The sequence below is a fragment of the Colobus angolensis genome, unplaced genomic scaffold (genome assembly GCF_000951035.1).
Source record: "Colobus angolensis palliatus isolate OR3802 unplaced genomic scaffold, Cang.pa_1.0 Scaffold148, whole genome shotgun sequence".
In the NCBI taxonomy this organism is placed as follows: Eukaryota; Metazoa; Chordata; class Mammalia; order Primates; family Cercopithecidae; genus Colobus; species Colobus angolensis.
The window spans coordinates 4,691,435-4,710,587 of record NW_012114577.1 but is presented as its reverse complement, the minus strand read 5'-3'; the positions used below and the strand labels follow the sequence as shown (position 1 = coordinate 4,710,587).

At 41.7% G+C, this 19,153-nt stretch overlaps 2 protein-coding genes across 6 annotated transcripts in view; one reads left to right on the top strand and one right to left on the bottom strand.

The window, feature by feature from the left end:
- Window positions 1-16,738, top strand: part of HEATR1 (HEAT repeat containing 1) — a 57,881-nt gene extending 41,143 nt beyond the window's left edge. The window contains exons 32-45 of the mRNA XM_011935740.1: window positions 1,077-1,237; window positions 4,229-4,275; window positions 5,639-5,762; window positions 6,661-6,801; window positions 7,247-7,539; window positions 8,411-8,561; window positions 9,488-9,649; window positions 9,816-9,950; window positions 10,104-10,208; window positions 10,295-10,463; window positions 11,004-11,158; window positions 12,022-12,180; window positions 13,651-13,759; window positions 14,765-16,738. Coding sequence (XP_011791130.1) covers window positions 1,077-1,237; window positions 4,229-4,275; window positions 5,639-5,762; window positions 6,661-6,801; window positions 7,247-7,539; window positions 8,411-8,561; window positions 9,488-9,649; window positions 9,816-9,950; window positions 10,104-10,208; window positions 10,295-10,463; window positions 11,004-11,158; window positions 12,022-12,180; window positions 13,651-13,759; window positions 14,765-14,853 — 2,000 coding nt within the window. The 3' untranslated portion in view covers window positions 14,854-16,738. The remainder of the gene's footprint in view (window positions 1-1,076; window positions 1,238-4,228; window positions 4,276-5,638; window positions 5,763-6,660; window positions 6,802-7,246; window positions 7,540-8,410; window positions 8,562-9,487; window positions 9,650-9,815; window positions 9,951-10,103; window positions 10,209-10,294; window positions 10,464-11,003; window positions 11,159-12,021; window positions 12,181-13,650; window positions 13,760-14,764) is intronic.
- Window positions 13,344-19,153, bottom strand: part of LGALS8 (lectin, galactoside-binding, soluble, 8) — a 45,107-nt gene continuing 39,297 nt past the window's right edge. For all 5 annotated transcript variants that reach the window (XM_011935743.1, XM_011935742.1, XM_011935745.1 and 2 more), the window contains one exon: window positions 13,344-17,747. In XM_011935743.1, coding sequence (XP_011791133.1) covers window positions 17,598-17,747 — 150 coding nt within the window. In that variant the 3' untranslated portion in view covers window positions 13,344-17,597. The remainder of the gene's footprint in view (window positions 17,748-19,153) is intronic.

The window sequence follows — 19,153 nt, the reverse complement described above, 5'->3', positions numbered from 1 at the left end:
GAATTCCATTTGCCATTCCTCACACATTGTCTTTTATACCTCCGTGCCCTGTGCTGACATCTTGGCTGTGGAATGTTACTGGTATCCCGGATGAGTTAGGTTCAAATGACAGTAAATGATCAGGACCTCGTTAGCTGTCTCTCAGCTTCTCATTAAAATATCTGAAGACATTTACATGAAAAGAAAAAAAGTAGGTACCACAGGAGTGGCAGCAAAATATTAACATTGTACCATACAGCAGAGCTTTGAAGAAAATCCCACTAACTGCAGCACCACTGAGGCTGGCTTAGGAAAGGGTTGATGAAGCCAGGTGTGATGGTATCAGCCTGTGGTCCCAGCTACCCAGGAGAGTGAGGCAGGAGGATTACTTTAGCCCAGTTCAAGACCAGCCTTAGCAACGTAGTAAGACCCCATCTCTAAAAATTTTTTTTTGTTAAGAAAGGGTTGATATGTTGAAAGTTCTTAGTTTTCTACTCTTCGAAGCAGCACAGCAAGGCACGTTAGAAAGAAGGTACTCTAAGAGCTCCACGGAGACTCTTTTCTGCATGGCCAGCCATTGGCCCTGTCATCCCTGTTTGGCCGGGCAGTGACTTGTCCCATCCTGTAGTCACCTCAGGTTTGGAAGGGACAGACACGGGAGGTCCCTGGAGAGTATGTGGTGATGTGGGTAAGGAAGTGTCTTAGCAGTAAGTCATTCTGTAGGGTAGTGGTTTTTAACACTGCACTGCCAACCCCATTTACATTAGATTCATTTGATAAAGAAATCTACATCTGCAGTTGGAAGTTCAAAGACTCCTTCTGTGATATGGTCTTCTTCCATTTGATTGTCCGCTTTCCCTGTTTTGGTTTTTGTCTTAAACACTCGCTTCTCAGGGCCATTGGGTACTTTCTTGGCAAATACACTCACGTTTTTCACTAATTTAGAAGAGGAGAAACTGGATGTAATAGATGAACAAATTTCTCTGTGAAAATGTTATCCCATTAACCATCCTTTACTTGAAAGGTCATATCTCTTAATTCTGTATGAAGGATTTGGGTGAAAGTGAGTGGGGTCACTTGTTTTGTTGCTGTTTCAGAAACCATTTCCAAAGCAGTGTCTAATAAGAGTGAATCACAAGAAGAAATGCTACAGATTTTTAATGTAGAGACTCACACTAGCAAGCAACTACGGCATTTTAAATTTTTGTCAGTGTCCTTCATGTCTCAGCTCCTGTCTTCCAATAATTTTCTGAAAAAGGTAATGTGTTCTTTAAATGTGTTTATAAAAAGGTAATTCTGCTGTTTCCAAGGGAACTGTGTTTTCAGTTAGTAGAAGTAGCTTGGTAAATGGCTTATGAAAATGTGAGGCATGCCTTTACAGATAATAGAAAAAAAAGTACATTTCACCCTGAAAAACTGTTCATCACGATCTACTGAGATTGAACATAATGTAAACTCTATGTTCAGTGGTTTCATTCTTAAGTGTTGTGTGCCCACCAGAAGTATATGAACATGTACACCAAAAAAACTGCAAGAATGTTTATAATATTCATAACATTCTTCGTGGTAGCACAAAGCTGGTAACAACTCAAATGTCTACCAGCAGAGTAGATAAATTGCCTGTGTTTTATTTTATTTTTTGAGACCAGTCTCACTCTGTGTCCCAGGCTGAAGTGCAGCAGAGTCATCATGGCTCACTGCAACCTGGAACTCCTGGGCTCAAGCAATCCTCTTGCCTCAGCCTCCCAAGTAGCTGGGACTATAAGCGTGTGCCACCTACGTCTGGCTAATTTTAAAACTTTTTTTGATAGAGACGGGTTCTCGCTATGTTGTCCAGGCTGATGTCAAATTCCTGGCCTCAAGCGATCCTCCCACCTCAAACTCCCATAGTGCTAGGATTACAGGCATGAGCCACCACGCCCAGCCTTTCTTTACCTGGATATAGTGAGTTCTGCATGTATGATTTATGTACGTCTCTGTTTGTGTATTAAACTTGTTTAAACAATGAGAGGAAAGGAAGGAAAGAAAGGAATATCATGACCAGGAATATAAAACCGGTTTGACCTTAGAGTACTGTAAAGTACATTAAGTCCTAAAATGCATTAACAGATGAAGAAGGGAAAACATATGATCATTTTACATTTTACAGTGAAATAATTCAGCAGATTCAATACTCATTCACAACTTAAGAAAAGAAAATCCTCTCGGCAGTGCAGGATAGATGGGAATTACTTTGGCCTAATAAAGGTGACAGGCTGAAGCTTGTGGTTTATATCATACCTAATGATGAAATATTAATGGTGTGCCTGCTGCAGTCAGGGACAAGAATGCCCTCTGTCATTGTGTCTATTCAGGAAAAGAAATGAAGTGTAAGAAACAGGAAAGAAGAGAATCAGCAGTTAGAACTAATAATGAGTTCAGTAAGCTTGCTTGAGAGAGATCAGTGTAGACACTATCTAGAGGTAAGTGTAGGTCGTGATATGTATCAAGTAAGCTGGCTGAACTAATTAGTCTCACACACTGTTACTAATATTATTCCTCAAATTAGAAGACAGAGTAGATAAAAAAGATTTGCTGTATAATAAAAACATAAACTTAAAAAAACATAAACTTACAAGGTACCAAGAACAAGCCTGACAAAAATATGTGCACAAATATTATGGAGGAATGTCCAAGATATGAAGGGACACAGAAGAAAACTTGGAAGAAATGGAGAGACGCTGTTTACGCATAAGAAGCCTCACTATTTAAAGATGGCAGATCTGCCCAGATTAGTCTAGAAACTTAATGTGCTTTTTTAATTATATCATTGTAAGAAATTATATTGATACATTGATACCAAACTGTAAGGGGCCAAGGACAGGGGTATGGTGCAGGAGTACCATCTGATACCATGCCATACATCTGATACCATACTACACCATCTGATACCATACCATACCATCTGATGATGGACCAATGCGACTGAACAGTAGGCCCAGAAACACATGCAGGCGTAGGTAAGAAGTGCAGTAGGTGGTTTTACAAAGCAGATGGGGGAGAGAATGGTTCAAGTGCTGGCCCTGGCATGATTTGTTTTCCATTTGGGGAAAAGTCTGATGTCACACCTTACAGAAAAGACAACTTTAGTCAGAGTAAAACTTCACTGTGAAAAACAACAGTTCAAATGTTTAGAAGAAAATCAAGGAGAACACGATCATGACTGGAGGATAGAAAGAATTTCTTTAAAATTTTGATTCACTAGAAAGCCACAGCCTAAGAGAAGATTATTGCTCTGCATAAATCAAAAAACATCAGTTTCCATTAGAACAACTGGCAAAGAATATGAATTCACTGAAGAGTAATCACAAATGGCCGATTAATGTACAGTGTCATTTAGCCTCTCCAGTAAGCAGGAAATGTGATTAAATGTGATACCCATCAAATTGGCAAAACTGTTGAAGTTGTTAATCCCAGGGAGTGGGTAGGTAGTGGCAGACAACGTGATTGTTCCAACCACTTTGGAAAGCAGTTGGCAGGATCCCATGAGGTTGAAAGTTCTGTTAATTCCTATGATCTGGTCATTCCCTTCCTTAGGCATATATGCTGTAAAACTTGCCTAGATGCTCAAAGGGACGTAAAAATGTTCTTCTCTAGCATTACTAATAAAAGGGGAAAAAAATGGACATAAACTGAACATCTGGCAACAAAGGCAAATGGATAGATAAGTTGTATTTATAGAGAAATATCATATGCAGTTAAAATGAATGAACTAGAACATAAGTCACCATGCATAGATCTCAAAAATATGTTTCCAGAAAAACATGTTGTTCCATGATATGTTTGAAACATTTGATAGCAGATTTGGGATGATGGTTGTGTTTGTGGGACTTGGGGTAATGGGAGAATAGGACCAAGGAGCAGTACTTGGGGGATTCCAGCTGAAATCTGTAATGTTTAACTTCTCAACCAATGATATGTGCGCTCACCAGATCAGCATGTCACAGAATTCGGCAGCGGTAATTCAGTGTTGATTGCTGTATTTTTCTGAACTATTGTAGTTCTTTTCAGATACTACCACTAGAATGTAATTAAATTAAGATAAATAGAGTTACTACAGTATAATGAGGATGATACGAACCTGATTAAATTGTAATGTCAGAAAAAGTTGCTATGGAAAGTTTGAGTGAATGGTCCAAGTTTCATTGAACTGACTTGAAATGACTTTTATCAACTTCTATATTCTAATGACATCTTCTTTAAAAATTAGGTAGTTGAGAGTGGTGGTCCTGAGATTTTAAAAGGCCTTGAAGAGAGGTATGTTTACTTTTCTTTTTTTACTTTTTATTTGAAAATGACTTCAAACTTACAGAAAACCTGGAAAAATAGTACAGAAAATTCATATATTCTTTACAATCAGGTTCACTTTTGCCACATTTGCCTTAGCGTTCTCGCTACGTAGGGTTTTTTTCTCTGAGCCATGTGAAAGTAAGTCATATATATTATGTCTCTAAGAATAAGAGATGTTCTTATAAAACCACAGTACATTGATCAAATTCAGAAAATTTAACATTGGTCCAATCCAGTGATGTAATCTACAGTTCCTATTCCAGTCTCCCGAATTAGCCCAGCACTGTCCTTTACAACGCGTGTGTTTCTGCATCACAATCCATGTCAAGTTTCGGTATCGTATTGAGTTGCCATATCTGTTTAGTGTCTTTTCATCTGGACCTGATTTCTATGGGCTCATGAATTCTTTATTCCATGGATTATAATCCATATGTTGCCATTATATATTTGGGTGCAGGAATTTTCCTTTCAGTCCCATGTCCTCGGAGGGGTGCCTCCTGGCCTTGCTGTCTACCTCCTTTTCAGATGCAGGGCGTTCCCAGGGCCACTGTCCTGCCCTGTCCACTGGAAAGTGCCTGCCCTGTAGCCAGGATTGTGAGCTGCTGAGCTCCAGTCCTGTGGGCCGACTTTTAGCGCTATGTGTAGGACTTTTGTTTTTGGAGCTGATTTTGTCTGAGCCCCCTTCTCCCCTCCTCTGCTGTGCTGTGTCAACTTCTGTCTCCACTCTTCCCTCCAGCTCCCACCTCAGGCTGGCAGCAGTGGGGGGATCTCCAGTGGTAGTTGTATTGGAATTTGATGTGTGCTTTTCTAATTACAGGTTATTTGAAGTTTATAGTCTTTTTTTTTTTTTTTTGGTCTCCTAATAATGTGAAAGAAGTGGGTTATATGTTCATTTGTATTAATATTTCTCTTTATACAAATGGTGTGTGCGTGTGTGTGTGTGTGTGTGTGTGTGTGTGCACACACCTGCCATTAACCTAGGGCCATAATTCCCTGAACACCCCAGTTGGACAGCACAGTGAGACCCACTGAGCATGAGCTAGATATGAGTGAGTTCCTTAAACGCCTTCAGCATCTGTTGTTTATTCCTTACCTCACAGAGTCTGAGCGAGGACGATGCTTCTGCACAGAAGTGCCTGGTTACTTCTTGATGATCTCTGTCTATGGCAGTAATCCCTCATTTCCTTTCTTCCCGAGTAGTTTTTGAAATAATTTAGTACAGAATTATTTAATTGGTCTTTCTACTTGAAACATTTAGCATGAGATAGACATGAGCGAGTTCTCTGAGTGCCTTCAGCTGCTGTTTGCTGAGCGAGGCTCCGTGTTTCAGGTTGCTGGAGACTGTTCTCGGCTATATCAGTGCTGTTGCACAGTCCATGGAAAGGAACGCAGACAAACTCACTGTGAAGTTCTGGCGTGCACTCCTTAGTAAAGCTTACGACCTGTTAGACAAGGTAGGTTTTTATTTCTCCCTGGAATTAATTGTTTTGTTGCTGTTTTTTATATTATTGTGAAATCTTTTAAAGTTTTTAAGAAAAAACTTAGCAATTCCTTTTATGAATATAACGAAGCTCAGATTTTTCTTAGAAAATAATCTCTGGCCGGGCGCGGTGGCTCAAGCCTGTAATCCCAACACTTTGGGAGGTCGAGACGGGTGGATCACGAGGTCAGGAGATCGAGACCATCCTGGCTAACACGGTGGAAACCCCGTCTCTACTAAAAAATACAAAAAACTAGCCGGGCGACGTGGCGGGCGCCTGTAGTCCCAGCTACTCGGGAGGCTGAGGCAGGAGAATGGCGTGAACCCAGGAGGCGGAGCTTGCAGTGAGCTGAGATCCGGCCACTGCACTCCGGCCTGGGCGACAGAGCGAGACTCTGTCTCAAAAAAAAAAAAATAATAATAATAATAGTAATAATCTATTGATGACTAGAAATAAATTTGTCTGGAAAAAATTGTTTCCCTACCACTTATAAGAATATGTACGTCATATATTTTAAAAATTAAGTCATGTAATATATAATGTTCTACTTTATTCAAGTGGAATACAATAAAAATATGAAATATGTTACATACATATCACTGGCCTTGAAATTAGGATTGCTAATTCAAATCTAGCTAAATGATTTAGCTTCGTGCCTTTGACACTTCATCCTGACATCAAGCTTTTGTTTTGTTTGATAATGTGTGGTTAGTAATGCCTACCCGAAAGGTTATTTTAAGAATTAAATAAGAAAATGTATGTGGAAGTGCCTGGTGCCTGGAGGTGTGCAATGGACAGCAGTCTGTCTTAATTGAAGTTGATCTTTTTATTTTTTTTTTCTTATCATGTTAAATATAAAACTTCTCTTTAGGTCAATGCCTTGCTGCCCACAGAGACATTCATTCCTGTGATCAGAGGGCTGGTGGGCAATCGCCTGCCATCTGTTCGGCGGAAAGCGCTGGACCTTTTGAATAACAAGCTACAGCAGAATATATCCTGGAAGAAGACAATGGTGAGTGAAGACCCAGGACACACCCATTTACTTTGCTTTATCAAGGAGCTGCATTTAACTCCCTTCAGTTTCTCTAGTGGTACAATTTCAAATTGAAGTATATTATTATCTGAATATAATACCATGACATGTTTTAGAATGTGATGTTAATTCTAATGGGAATATATGTGTGTTGTAAGAGCTCTTAGAATGGAATTTCAGCCTAGTGGAATTCTTACTACACAGCTTGTGTGGCCTTAGCCTCAGCATAATTCTAAGTCCCTTTTACTCCAAATTGGATACATGAAAAACTGGTTAGAACATGCATTTTGCTTACCATGACTGTGTGACTCAGGACCCCCGAGTCTGATTTCCATTTGGACAGTCTCAAGCTGTGACGATGGGAAAAATGGACAAACAGTTTTTGCAGCTTTAATGATTTGGGGATTCTGGCTGTCTCCTTCAGGTTACCCGTTTCCTAAAACTGGTTCCAGACCTTTTGGCCATTGTGCAGCGTAAGAAAAAGGAAGGGGAAGAGGAACAGGCAATCAACAGACAGACAGCATTGTATACCTTAAAGCTTTTATGCAAGAATTTTGGTGCAGAAAATCCAGATCCTTTTGTCCCAGTGCTGAGCACTACTGTGAAACTGATTGCTCCAGAGAGAAAGGAGGAGAAGAATGTCTTGGGAAGCGCGCTGCTGTGCGTAGCAGAGGTGACCTCCACCCTGGAGGTGCTGGCCGTCCCCCAGATTCCCAGGTATGCGGCCGGAGACTTAAACAGGAGCTGCTACCGCCTGGCACCTTGGTGACTTTTTTCTTTTTCCTCTGCGTAGATGTTGCATATAATTGGATTTGTTAAAGAATTGATCTGGCAGGGTGTGGTGGCTCACAGCTGTGATCCCAGCACTTTGGGAGGCCGAGGCAGGGAGATCTTTTGAGCCCAGGAGTGTGATGCTATAGTAAGCTATGACTGCACCACTGCACTGTAACCTGGTCAACAGAGTGAGACCCTGTCTCTTAAAAAAATAATAAAAATAATTAATCTTCAAACGGAAAGGCAGCCTTCCCATTTATCTTCAGATGCACTGCTTTGTGATGTTAATCGTCCCCCATTCTTCCTTCCTTTTGTCTAGCATAGTCAAAAAGCAGTGGGTGAAGGTTCTCAGCAGAGGGGCCCACCCAGTTAGGCAAGGCCAAAGCCACCTTCTGTTGCCAAATTTGGAAGTTAGAAGCTCCTGGCTGTGGTAGTTCCTTACTGTACACAGCCAGTATGTTCCTTAACCTGTTAGAGCTTTACTGTCTATAAAACAGAGACAGTATCTACCTCATAGGATTTCTGTAGGGCAGTGCTTGCAAGGAGTTTTGCATAGTGCCTGAAACACAGTAAGTGTTCAGTTAATGAAAGCCATTGTTATTTTTTAAATTACTGTTGTGTCCGTACTGTTGGCACTGGGAGATTTCTTGTGCTTAGCCACATAAAATGTGTAGACAGCGCTTTTTAGGCTGTGAGGTCGATAGTGATATGAGGGAATAGGCTAAGTTTGTTGTTTTTTTCATAATGCCTCTGCTGCATTCCCTAGCCTCCGTTTCTGCTTTCAGTTCCTCTAAAGCTCTTATTCCGTTTCTAGCCTGATGCCATCGTTGCTGACAGCAATGAAGAACACCAGCGAGCTGGTCTCCAGTGAGGTCTACCTGCTCAGTGCCTTGGCCGCCCTGCAGAAGGTTGTGGAGACTCTCCCGCACTTCATCAGCCCATACCTGGAAGGCATTCTCTCCCAGGTGAGCCACGATGACCACAACACACTACGCGGGGTGGCTGGGGCAAGTAGAAGATCACAAATTTCGTGATTGTTTTTTCTTTAAGCGTTAGTTTCTGTTTGACAGAAAGGAGTCTTATTTCTGAAGAGATGTGCTTGCTTTTATTAAATGTGGATTTTTTTCTCTTATATCCTCCTTGCCGCTTAATCTTGAAATTGATATGGGGGTCACTTTTTAGTGAGGCCCTTCTGTTCTTTAATTGTGCGGAATGTATTCTGGTTTTGTTTTTCTTCTGTGAGATATTTGGAGTTGGGCTGATAGAGCCGCCTTTTATTACTTGTGGAAATTGGTGGGCCCTGTTTCTACTGTGAGAGGTTTAATCCAAAGGCATCTTGCAAAGCAGAATTTTTGTATTGCAGGTCAGCAGTTTCCTGTCAACACGCTAGGGGCCAGTGGTATTTCTGATTGAAAATGCTCAAGAATGTTGAGCCCTGGCTGTTCCATTATGTTGATCGTTTGCCATTTACAAGGTTAGGAGCCTTCATTACCATGGGCAAATGATTAAACCGGTTCACATATACCACAGCCAGGGCTTACAAGTAACCTTCTCAGCCTGTGCTCTGAGGAGCTTTCTCGGTTTCTTAGCAACTTGACTCTTGCCATGGTCCCTTGTATTCCTGTCCTCTAAGAAAATCATCTGTCTGGGTGCTCTGTGTGCATCTGCCTCTACCACTGGCCTTCTTCCCTGATCGCAAGTTGGGCAAGAGGTGTCTGCCCAGTTTTATCCACTGACGTTTAGGGCTGGCTTTAAAAGGAACACTGAGTGTAGTTAAAAGGTGCTAAGCATTTTCCAAACACTACTACGTCATCATGAAGCCTTTCTCTAAGTGTGTGTTTGTCAGTGAGGATCTGCAATGGCCCTGATCACTTTTTTTATATTCCTGTAGGTGATTCACTTGGAGAAAATCACTAGTGAAATGGGTTCGGCCTCCTCACAGGCTAATATCCGTCTCACATCTCTGAAAAAGACACTGGCTACCACACTCGCACCCCGAGTCCTGTTGCCCGCCATCAGAAAAACTTACAAGCAGATTGAGAAGAACTGGAAGGTTAGATCATATTGGGTATTAAGACTTTGGAGAAGGGAGAGGTGGTACTGAAATGTGTAAACTTTGACTTAAAGAAGAATATGTTTATTTAATTTTGAAAAATGCACATTGCTGAACTCTAGGAATCATTTGAAAATGGCACATCTCTTTACTCTGTTATTGGTAGAATCACATGGGTCCATTTATGAGCATCTTGCAAGAGCATATTGGGGTGATGAAGAAGGAAGAGCTCACGTCCCATCAGTCTCAGCTAACCACCTTTTTCCTGGAGGCCCTGGACTTCCGAGCCCAGCACTCTGAGGTAAGCTCAGGTTCACTCCTCCAAATCCTAAAGTTGTTACCCACCTGTTGAAGAGTCCAAGGACAGTCTGTCTAGCTGTGTAACAGTGGTACTTGCCAACATAATTGACAGTTAGATATCAGCACTCCAATAAACGGGCTCTTCTGTTTTCAGAACGATCTGGAGGAAGTTGGAAAAACAGAAAGTTGTATTATTGACTGTCTAGTAGCCATGGTTGTCAAGCTTTCCGAGGTCACATTCCGACCGCTGTTCTTCAAGGTGATGCTTTCTTCCTCTTCCTCTCTTTTGTGCTCAGATTTAAGTGACAAGATGTTGAAGAAACTAATACTATCTTATTCTTTTAGCTGTTTGATTGGGCTAAAGCAGAAGATGCCCCAAAGGACAGGTTGTTGACATTTTACAACTTGGCCGATTGCATTGCTGAAAAGCTGAAAGGGCTTTTTACGCTGTTTGCCGGCCACTTAGTGAAGCCTTTGGCTGACACCTTGAACCAGGTGAACATCTCCAAAACAGGTGGGTAGTTGCTTCAGTTCAGTTGTCGCTCTGTGTGCCTTATACAAGGTACCAGTAAGATACAACCTAGTGCTCGGAGACAAGATTTTAAAAGTTCTTAAGTTCTAAGCTAAGGAGGGTGAATTTTTTACTTCATTGTTGTCAGACAGTGAAGTGTTGTTTTAGCATGATGAACAAATGTTATATGTCAACTCACTTGGGAGAAAGGATAAAGTAAATGGCCATTACTGTCAGTTACTGGAAGTAACTTTAAAACATAAAAATTAAGATTCGTTTATTCTCTGATGCTAATAAATGACCCACTTGACAGCTGAGGGAATTTAACTTGCCAAACCGAGTGTTAGAATCTTAACTGTAAAAGAATGAATCGTTCTTTGAGAGACCATCCTTTTTGTGTTCTACCTTCATCCCGATTATGATTTCTAGATCATTTTAGCCTCTTCTGATTATAGTTATTTTAGTAGTGATTTCAGTGTAAACATTGGAGGTTAAATGGTTAAGTTCAGTGTTTTTTCATTTTTACTCTTCCCACATCTGCAGATGAAGCATTTTTTGACTCTGAAAATGACCCTGAAAAGTGCTGCTTGCTGTTGCAGTTTATTTTGAACTGTTTATACAAAATCTTCCTTTTTGATACCCAGCATTTTATAAGTAAAGAGAGAGCAGAAGCCTTGATGATGCCTCTGGTGGATCAGGTAACCAAACAGAATCATCTTTCGTTACTGAGGAAGCCATCACTGTTCGAGCTTGGCAGGTTTCAGATCTGCTCAAATGACAGCTTGTTAGGCTTTTCCCTTGTAAGGTTGTTTTTTTTTTTTGGTCTTATTAAATGAAATTTTTTATTTGAAAATTGTTTTTTCAAAGATATAACTTCATTGTGGAATTTGAGTTTTGTTTTGTTGTTTTGTTTTTTTGAGATAGGACAGGGTATTGCTCTGTCACCCAGGCTGGAGTGCAGTATGCAATCTCAGCAAACTGCAACCTCCACCTCCCGGGTTCAAGCAATTCTTGTGCTTCAGCCTCCTGAATGGCTGAGATTACAGGCGCCTGCCTCCATACCTGGCTAATTGTTGTATTTTTAGTAGGGATGGGGTTTTGCCACGTTGGCCAGGCTGGTCTTGAACTCCTGACCTCAAGTGATCTGCCTACCTTGGCCTCCCAGAGTGCTGGGATTACAGGCGTGAACCACTGTGCCTGGCCCTGAGTTGTTTTTTGGGTTGTTTAACTGCTCAAAGAAAGACATGACATAAGGTGTCATGGTTAATGTATTCATTTGTTTTAACTGGGCCTCACTGAGAACACGTCACAGCATGGCTGCCCTCTGGAGGAAAGAGCTCCTCCAAGATGTTCTGCTGGAGAGAAAGGGGCGATGGTAAAGGGTATGAAATTCCATTTGAGTTCCAGAAGGCAATACATTTGCCCTAGACAGTATTAGAATAATGCCTGGTTTTTGAACCTGCTATATCATGAAAGATAGTAAAATATGTATATGTTGGGTATTTTTTCAAACAGAAGAAAGAAATGAGACCTGTTGTTCAAAGTTTTTGTGTCTTCATAGCTGGAAAACAGGCTTGGGGGAGAAGAGAAATTCCAGGAACGGGTGACAAAGCAGCTGATACCATGCATTGCGCAGTTTTCGGTGGCCATGGCGGATGACTCTCTTTGGAAACCGCTGAACTACCAGATTCTGCTTAAGACCAGAGATGCCTCGCCTAAGGTTAGGAACTGGGTGACAAGTACTGACACCGCAGCTTTTCACTGCATGGCCTAAACAGCCTGCATGTGGTCACAGATGCAGGCCCCTGGTAAACTGGCAGGGAAGAACATTGCTATTTGTCGTCCAGTACTAGAGGTCCGGTCTTTTGTATTAGGCAGAAATTTGTGCCTAAGAAAATTTTGGTTTTTACTTATAGGCTATTTGTAAAGAATAGCTATGCCGTTATCCCCACCCCAATGGTGCACTGGGCAGAAGTACCAAAATACTTTCTAAATACTTTTAACTAACAAAGACTTGAAGTAATTCCTTGTTTTTTATGTGCCATTGAAATGTCATTGTGCTCCAGAGAGAGATGCATTGAATTTGTCCACAGAACAGTGTTTTGAGTTAGAGCAATACATGCTGTTGTTTATAGATACTAGGCTTATGATCTTGTTGAGTAAGTGGTGGCAGTGGAAATAAAGCATGGGTAGGTTGAGTGTAAGTCAAAATTCCACACCCAAGTGTCACAAATTTCAAACTGTTTTAGCAATGAGTCGCCATTTCTCAAACTAATGACTGTATTAGAACCTTACTGGATATAACAGCCCAAAGCAGAATTTTATTAAGAGGATTTATTAGTTCAAATTCTTTATTAGGATATGCTAACAATGAGACTATTTTCATGAACCCCCACATTTTAAACCATAGGTTTTTATACAAGTAGCAGCATCAAATTTATTGTAATATTTTACTTTGATTGCACAAATCAAGGAAGTCCTGATTGAATCTAGGTAGTTACAAATGGTTTTTTAATAATTCACTTTGTACTATCCAGATATTCTTTAAAATACCCAAAATTAGAAGACCAGCAGGGCTTTTGTTTCAAAAGCTAACAATACCCAACTACTGCTTGCTTTCCTTATCATAGACAAGGCATGTGAGGAACACCCAGACATTTTTAAAGCCCCAAAACTAGGATATTGTGACACAGAATAGTTTTATTCAGTGCTGAGATGGGCACTTTCCCCAAGCGAGTGTCCTGGCGCCTCACACAACTATGGTGGTGACCACAGTCAGGGGCTCTGGGTGGGGAGACCCGTCAGAGGAGGCCAGAGGCACTGGATTGCCAGCCTGGTGGGCGGGCGAGCTCCAGTGAAGTAAAATTTGGCAACACACTTGAGTTTGCGTGAGGTATTTTATTTTACTGGTTTTTTTCTTCAAAGGAAGAGATTATAAAAAGACATTTCACATTAAAGATTTGCAGTCATGGGACACAGTTTGGAAAACACTGATGTATAAGGTTATGCATATTACAAACAGCTCCCAAATGGTTAAACTGGTATTCTAAGATGAAAGCTGAATGAGGTGGATAAATGCATATGAACTAATGTTTAGTTTAAAAGGTTAGAGTTTGTCTCCAGTCAGTACAGCTCTTAAGATAATACAGTAACACTACTTTTTATTTCTTTGTTCTTTTATCCCTTTCAGGTTCGATTTGCTGCTTTGATTACTGTGTTAGCACTGGCTGAAAAACTAAAGGAGAATTATATTGTCTTGCTACCAGAATCCATTCCTTTCTTAGCAGAGTTGATGGAAGGTAATTCCCAAACTATTCCCAACTATTAAACAATTAAGGAATAATTCAGTAAAATTCTGTGAAAATGTGCCCAATGATAATGCAGATTTGGATATAACATGACTAACAGTTGATCCAGTCCTCATACAGGCGGCTCCAGTCTCAAATCCAGGCAGGCTCGAGCTGTTTTGAGTTGGGTGGAGGGAGCGAGTTGCGAAGTGACTGCCTCGTGATCACTTGAGAGTCCGTTTACAGTGTAATCTTCACTGTCTTTACTTTTGTGGTGTTTTGTGATCATACAAGCAGATTACAGTAGTGTTTTTAATTAACCTCGTACATTTATATGATTGAAGTTCTGGTCCCCATATGGGAGGTTATTTAATGGAAAGGCCTAGTGGCATTAAGGATGCAGTAGGATGTCCACTTTTAGTAGCAAGCGACTTTCCTTCACTACTCCATGTTAGGTGCTTTACATGGATTATTTCACTTAAAAATCACATTTTATCTCTGTTTTACAAAGGAAGAAACTAGAGGCTTAAAAGGTTTCAATTATTTGACAAAGATCACAAGCTCATGAGTGTGACATGGGGAGCTATGACAGTTCTGGAACATAGAGTCTTAGGCCCAGGAAATAACAGTAAATGTTATTAAGGGAGGGGTGGTGGAGCAAGTAGATCAGTACTTAACTGATTCACTGCTTATCTAAGCTAAAAAAGTACATTCTCCTTTGTTTCTTAGCTCCTGGAGGGGGGAAGTGTGAGCTACTAAAGGGGTGGCATCCCTAGGAAGTTTGAGTTTTTGGGGTTCTTATTCAGCTTCCAGTGCAAGCCTGTGGGCAGGGAATGTAGGTGGAAGGAGCAGTGTGGAGGGAGGCAGTCCGTGGCACCCCCTGCTTTGTTAATGTGCTTCATTTCACTCTTGATTGAACGACTGCCAGAGAATGCAAGATATTAAGGTTCAACTAATGAGAACTGAGGCAGACGGACGGACTCAGATTTTAATTTTGATTATTATTGTTTTTTTTAGATGAATGTGAAGAAGTAGAACATCAGTGCCAAAAGACTATTCAGCAACTGGAAAGTGTCCTGGGAGAGCCACTCCAGAGCTATTTCTAAGACTTTCTGTGGTGTTTCATACTCTACTCAGAGTTCTGATTTTTCTTATTTTTATTTTTGGGTGTTAGGTGCCATGTTACTTTTGGTGCCTTAATACACCTACGTGGTACTTAACAAATATTTTATCACTTTACAAAATTCTCACCTGGTTTATGCTACCACATAAGCCTCTTCTGCCTATTGTATAGAGCTGCAGAAAGAGTAAATGATACATGGTATTTTTATACAGACTGATGTGTTTGTTTAAACATTTTTTATTCTCTTCCTGATTGATGGTAATAGTATCAGACCTGTTTACTTTTAGCACCCAAAGCTGACGCCTCATTTGCACTGTAACCCTTAACTCTTCTATATAGCAGTGTCTCATATACATGGTATCTGTGTTGCAGATTTCACTCCAAGTTGCTCTCTACTTCAAGAAAGTGAAGTTATTTAGCAATCAACAGAAATACTTTTAACCGTAAGGCCTACTTTTCATTTTGGGTAGGCGAACCTCAGCCTTCATTTCTTGTGCCTATCAAGAGAAGTGGTTCTGGAATGCTTTTTTTTAACCCAGGAGTGTGACTGTCACCTTTATCCTTTATTCTTCTGGGAAACGGGGGCGATGGAGGCAATACGCTGCTTCTAAAGCAGCTCACACCTGGCTGCTCACACAGAGGGCCCAGAAATACTAGGTGGCATGAGGAAGCTCCTCCCGGATTAAGAATGAACCCAATTCCATTGGTGGTTAACTAAGAATTACTTGTCTAAGACAGTAAGTATCAGTAGATTTTTTTCAGTGCTTTCAAGTGCCCTAATCTCTAGTCCTGGGTCATGGTGAAGTTGGAAAGTGAGGGCTCAAATAAAATTAAATCTGCCCCCTTTTTAAAGGCATCAAGAACAATCCCACAGAATGTTCGCACTGAGTTTAAAAGCCTTTGAAACTAATACAGAAGTTTAATGCAGAAATGTGGCAAGCAAAAGGTCAACTTGCAGTTCAGAGACAGAGCTTGCTCATATAGAATTGCATATTTCTAAGAAATGTCTCAATAAAATTCATAATACTAATAGCTTTTTAAATTTTTTTACCCACATAAAATGAAAATGAACTTAAGACTTATAAGGAATGATGTGAGTGGGCTGTTTTTTTCCTAAATGCCTCACAGTCTCCAACAGCTCGGTTAAGCACTCTGATGGTCTTTATGAAGAAAAATAACTGGAGGATTCTGGAGTCTTCCTGCTTTCTACAGCTTTCCCTGTGGCACCCCAACCCCCAACCAGTGTCTTTGAGCTTGGTGAGACTCTGCATAAATTAACATGAAAAGCTGGAAAAGAATTAAGGGCTAGCAATTTCTACATTAAGTCCTTTTTAAAAAATAAGATTGGCAATGGTATTCTTTTCAATATATGGATAGAAATAATATCTAACTGAAATCTGTTCTGAAAATATTCCTAAATCCTGGCAGAGTTCCGCCCCAGTTTAATGTGATAAAATGATCCTCAGTGAGCGAGCTTTTTTCCCTCCTGACTCCCAAACCTTTGAAATTTCCTGTAACAAGATCTGACCTGTAAAGATCCCATATACATGGAACTTCTGCCAGCTCCCCTCAAATAATAGAAAAATTACAGAAATGCAACAATTTAACTTGCTGATACAGGTTTGATTTTAATCACTTAAAGCAGAAGAGTGCTTTGATCTCAGTTGTTAATGATGATGGACTAATCTTAAGAAGAACAGAGGCCTTGAGTGGTGATTTGCATGGGAACAAAACAGATGTTTGCATTACCTCTGCCTGCTTTGTGGGTCTCTTAGTTGGTGTACACTTTCTGATACTGCCTGCCTTATGACTCCCTCAAGTCTAATCCTGACCTTACTTTGTTGCCCATAAATACCTTTCAAATTGAATGCATCTTGCCTCTTCCTTAAGCTTTCTGTAGGAGTCTGTGTAGACTTGGATTCGCCCTAAGTTCAAATACACAGAAATCAGCTGTCTTGGGCTTGGCATCAGGTTAATTTCAGCACCATTTCCTTGTTCTGCTTTGGTTTTTTGCCTTAATTTCTGTGCTGTGCTCAAATGTCATGCTAATTACTTGGTAAAGCTTGCAGCTAATAGAGCCACATGTTTATTGTTGACTTACATCATTTTCATTATCACATCAGTCCTCCCAATGATGGGATATGATAGCGCACTGGTTATGAGAGTGATCACCGGGGAAGGAGTTGTGTCTTCGATAAATTAGTGTCTTTGGGTGATTTAACAGCTGCATAACTAATCCCAGAGGACCCCTTAGAGTTGATGTAATGCCTGTAGGAAAAGCAGTGCACAACAATCGAGCACAGAAGAGTCGAAGCTCAAGAGAACAGGGAACGTACTGGTCTGTTTGACCACTAAGTATATATTCCAGCTCCTCGCACAGTTTTACAAAAAAAAAAAAAAATCTGTGCTCAATACATGTTAGCGACTGTATTATAGTAGGTACTCTCTAATTACTTGTTGAATGGGATTCTTGAAGAGTCAGCCAGAGTAGGAGAGCAGGCAGAGTGGCTTTAACTGGTTGTAAGTGTTGCTGCCCCCAATGTCCCCATTCAGTGCTGGACATGGCCATACTTCATGGCAAGGACTGAGAGCACCCAGCAGGACCTAAGGGCACACAAGCTCATTTTAACAATAAAACAAGAGAATGACAGTGAGATGTGATTTGGCAAGGCCAGTATCACAGAAGCCATTCTGTATTTTGGTTTTTGTAGCAGCTGTGTAGGTAGGCTACCAGCTCCTTACTTCCACTAACTGGATGTCTCCATTAATTTCCAGCGTGTCAATACTGCTGAGCTCTTTAAATCTGTGTTTGTACTCCAGGCTGTGTACGCCATTTACTGCAACCTTGAATTCTCTAACATCACAATAAATTATCATCTGAAAGGAAAGGAAACATGCCATTAGTGGTTCCCCTTCGTTTAACATTTTGTGTTTGTTACACACTAACAAGGTATCAGAATAAACCATTTGATTTCTTTATACGTAGAAAAATCCTAGCCTGCTGCTGCTGACTTCCTTCTGTTACTTCCAAGACCCTAATCTAACTAAAGGGCCCCTGGTGGTGGCACTGTCTGCCTCATCCACCCAGGGAAGTGACCTGGACGTGTTTGGAGCCTCACACCGTCCCCAGGGCCTGCAGCCTTCCTTTCCTCAACAGCCCCTCTCCCTTGGCCGCATCCTGCCCCTTGCTCCTGGAAAGCTGGAGTGCTGCCCCTCCTCACTGATGCTGGGGACTCTCCTAAAGCAGGAAAACTCCTAATGTGGTCGCTCTAGTTCACTGAGATGCTGTTTCCAGCTAATAGCTGTCTGGACGGAGGGAGAGGGAAACAAAGAACAAAGGTGACTAAGATGGTGTACTTCCGGGTTCTTCATTACCAACTTTTCCCGCATGCGCGAAAATGTAGCCGGCGCCCGGGAAGGTGCAGATCAACCAGGCATGCGCCAGGTGACATCAATCCGAAGAGACCGAGACTTACCTGGCCACACCTACAGAACGCCCCCCCCGACACGCCCATGTCCCGCCTATTGCCCTCCCACTCCCAGAAAAGCCACTCCCAGCAGGTGCGCGGCACGAACTTCCTCAGCCCCCTCCTCATATGCGGACCTAGAAACTTCGCCCAAGAATGCCGGAGCGACTTCCTCGGCCTCCGCCACCGGAGACCGGTGAACCTCGTCTCCTCTTTCTATACATTGGCTACGTAATAAAGTTTCCTTTTTATCTTGCCTACTCGCCTTTTCCTCTGGCACCGGCTCTGGTGGTCGCATAAAGCAAATCAGTTGGTGCCGAAACCCGGGAGGAGACCCCTCCTCCAGGGCCCCCCAAGGTCCGAGGAGCCTCCTCCTTCCACACCGTGGACGGACCAGAACCTAGACATCGCTTTCCACACCTCCAAGTCTCCTAGGGGTGAGTACCTTTTGCCTCCCTCTCATACTCCTTGGCCAGAAGTTCTGCGCAGGCCCAAGGTTTTTTCCGGTCACCAGGTGACCCACAGGGGAGTTCCCAAAGGCAGAGACGTCTGCCCAAAGGAACTCCATTCCTGGATATGGGAGACCCGTCCAGGACGGAGACGTCCGCCTGGAGGTAATCTCCATTCCGGCTCCAGGAGCCTCCCATCGGTCTCTAGTGGCTCCAAAGGACGCTTGTAGCCAGGTAGAGTTCGGTTTCTGTTTCCGCCCATAGGCGAGAGGAAGGCAATGGGAAACCCCCAATCCAAAATACCTAGAGACTCCCTTTTAGGGTGTCTTTTAAAAAATCTCAAAACTTTACAATTAGAACAAGATCT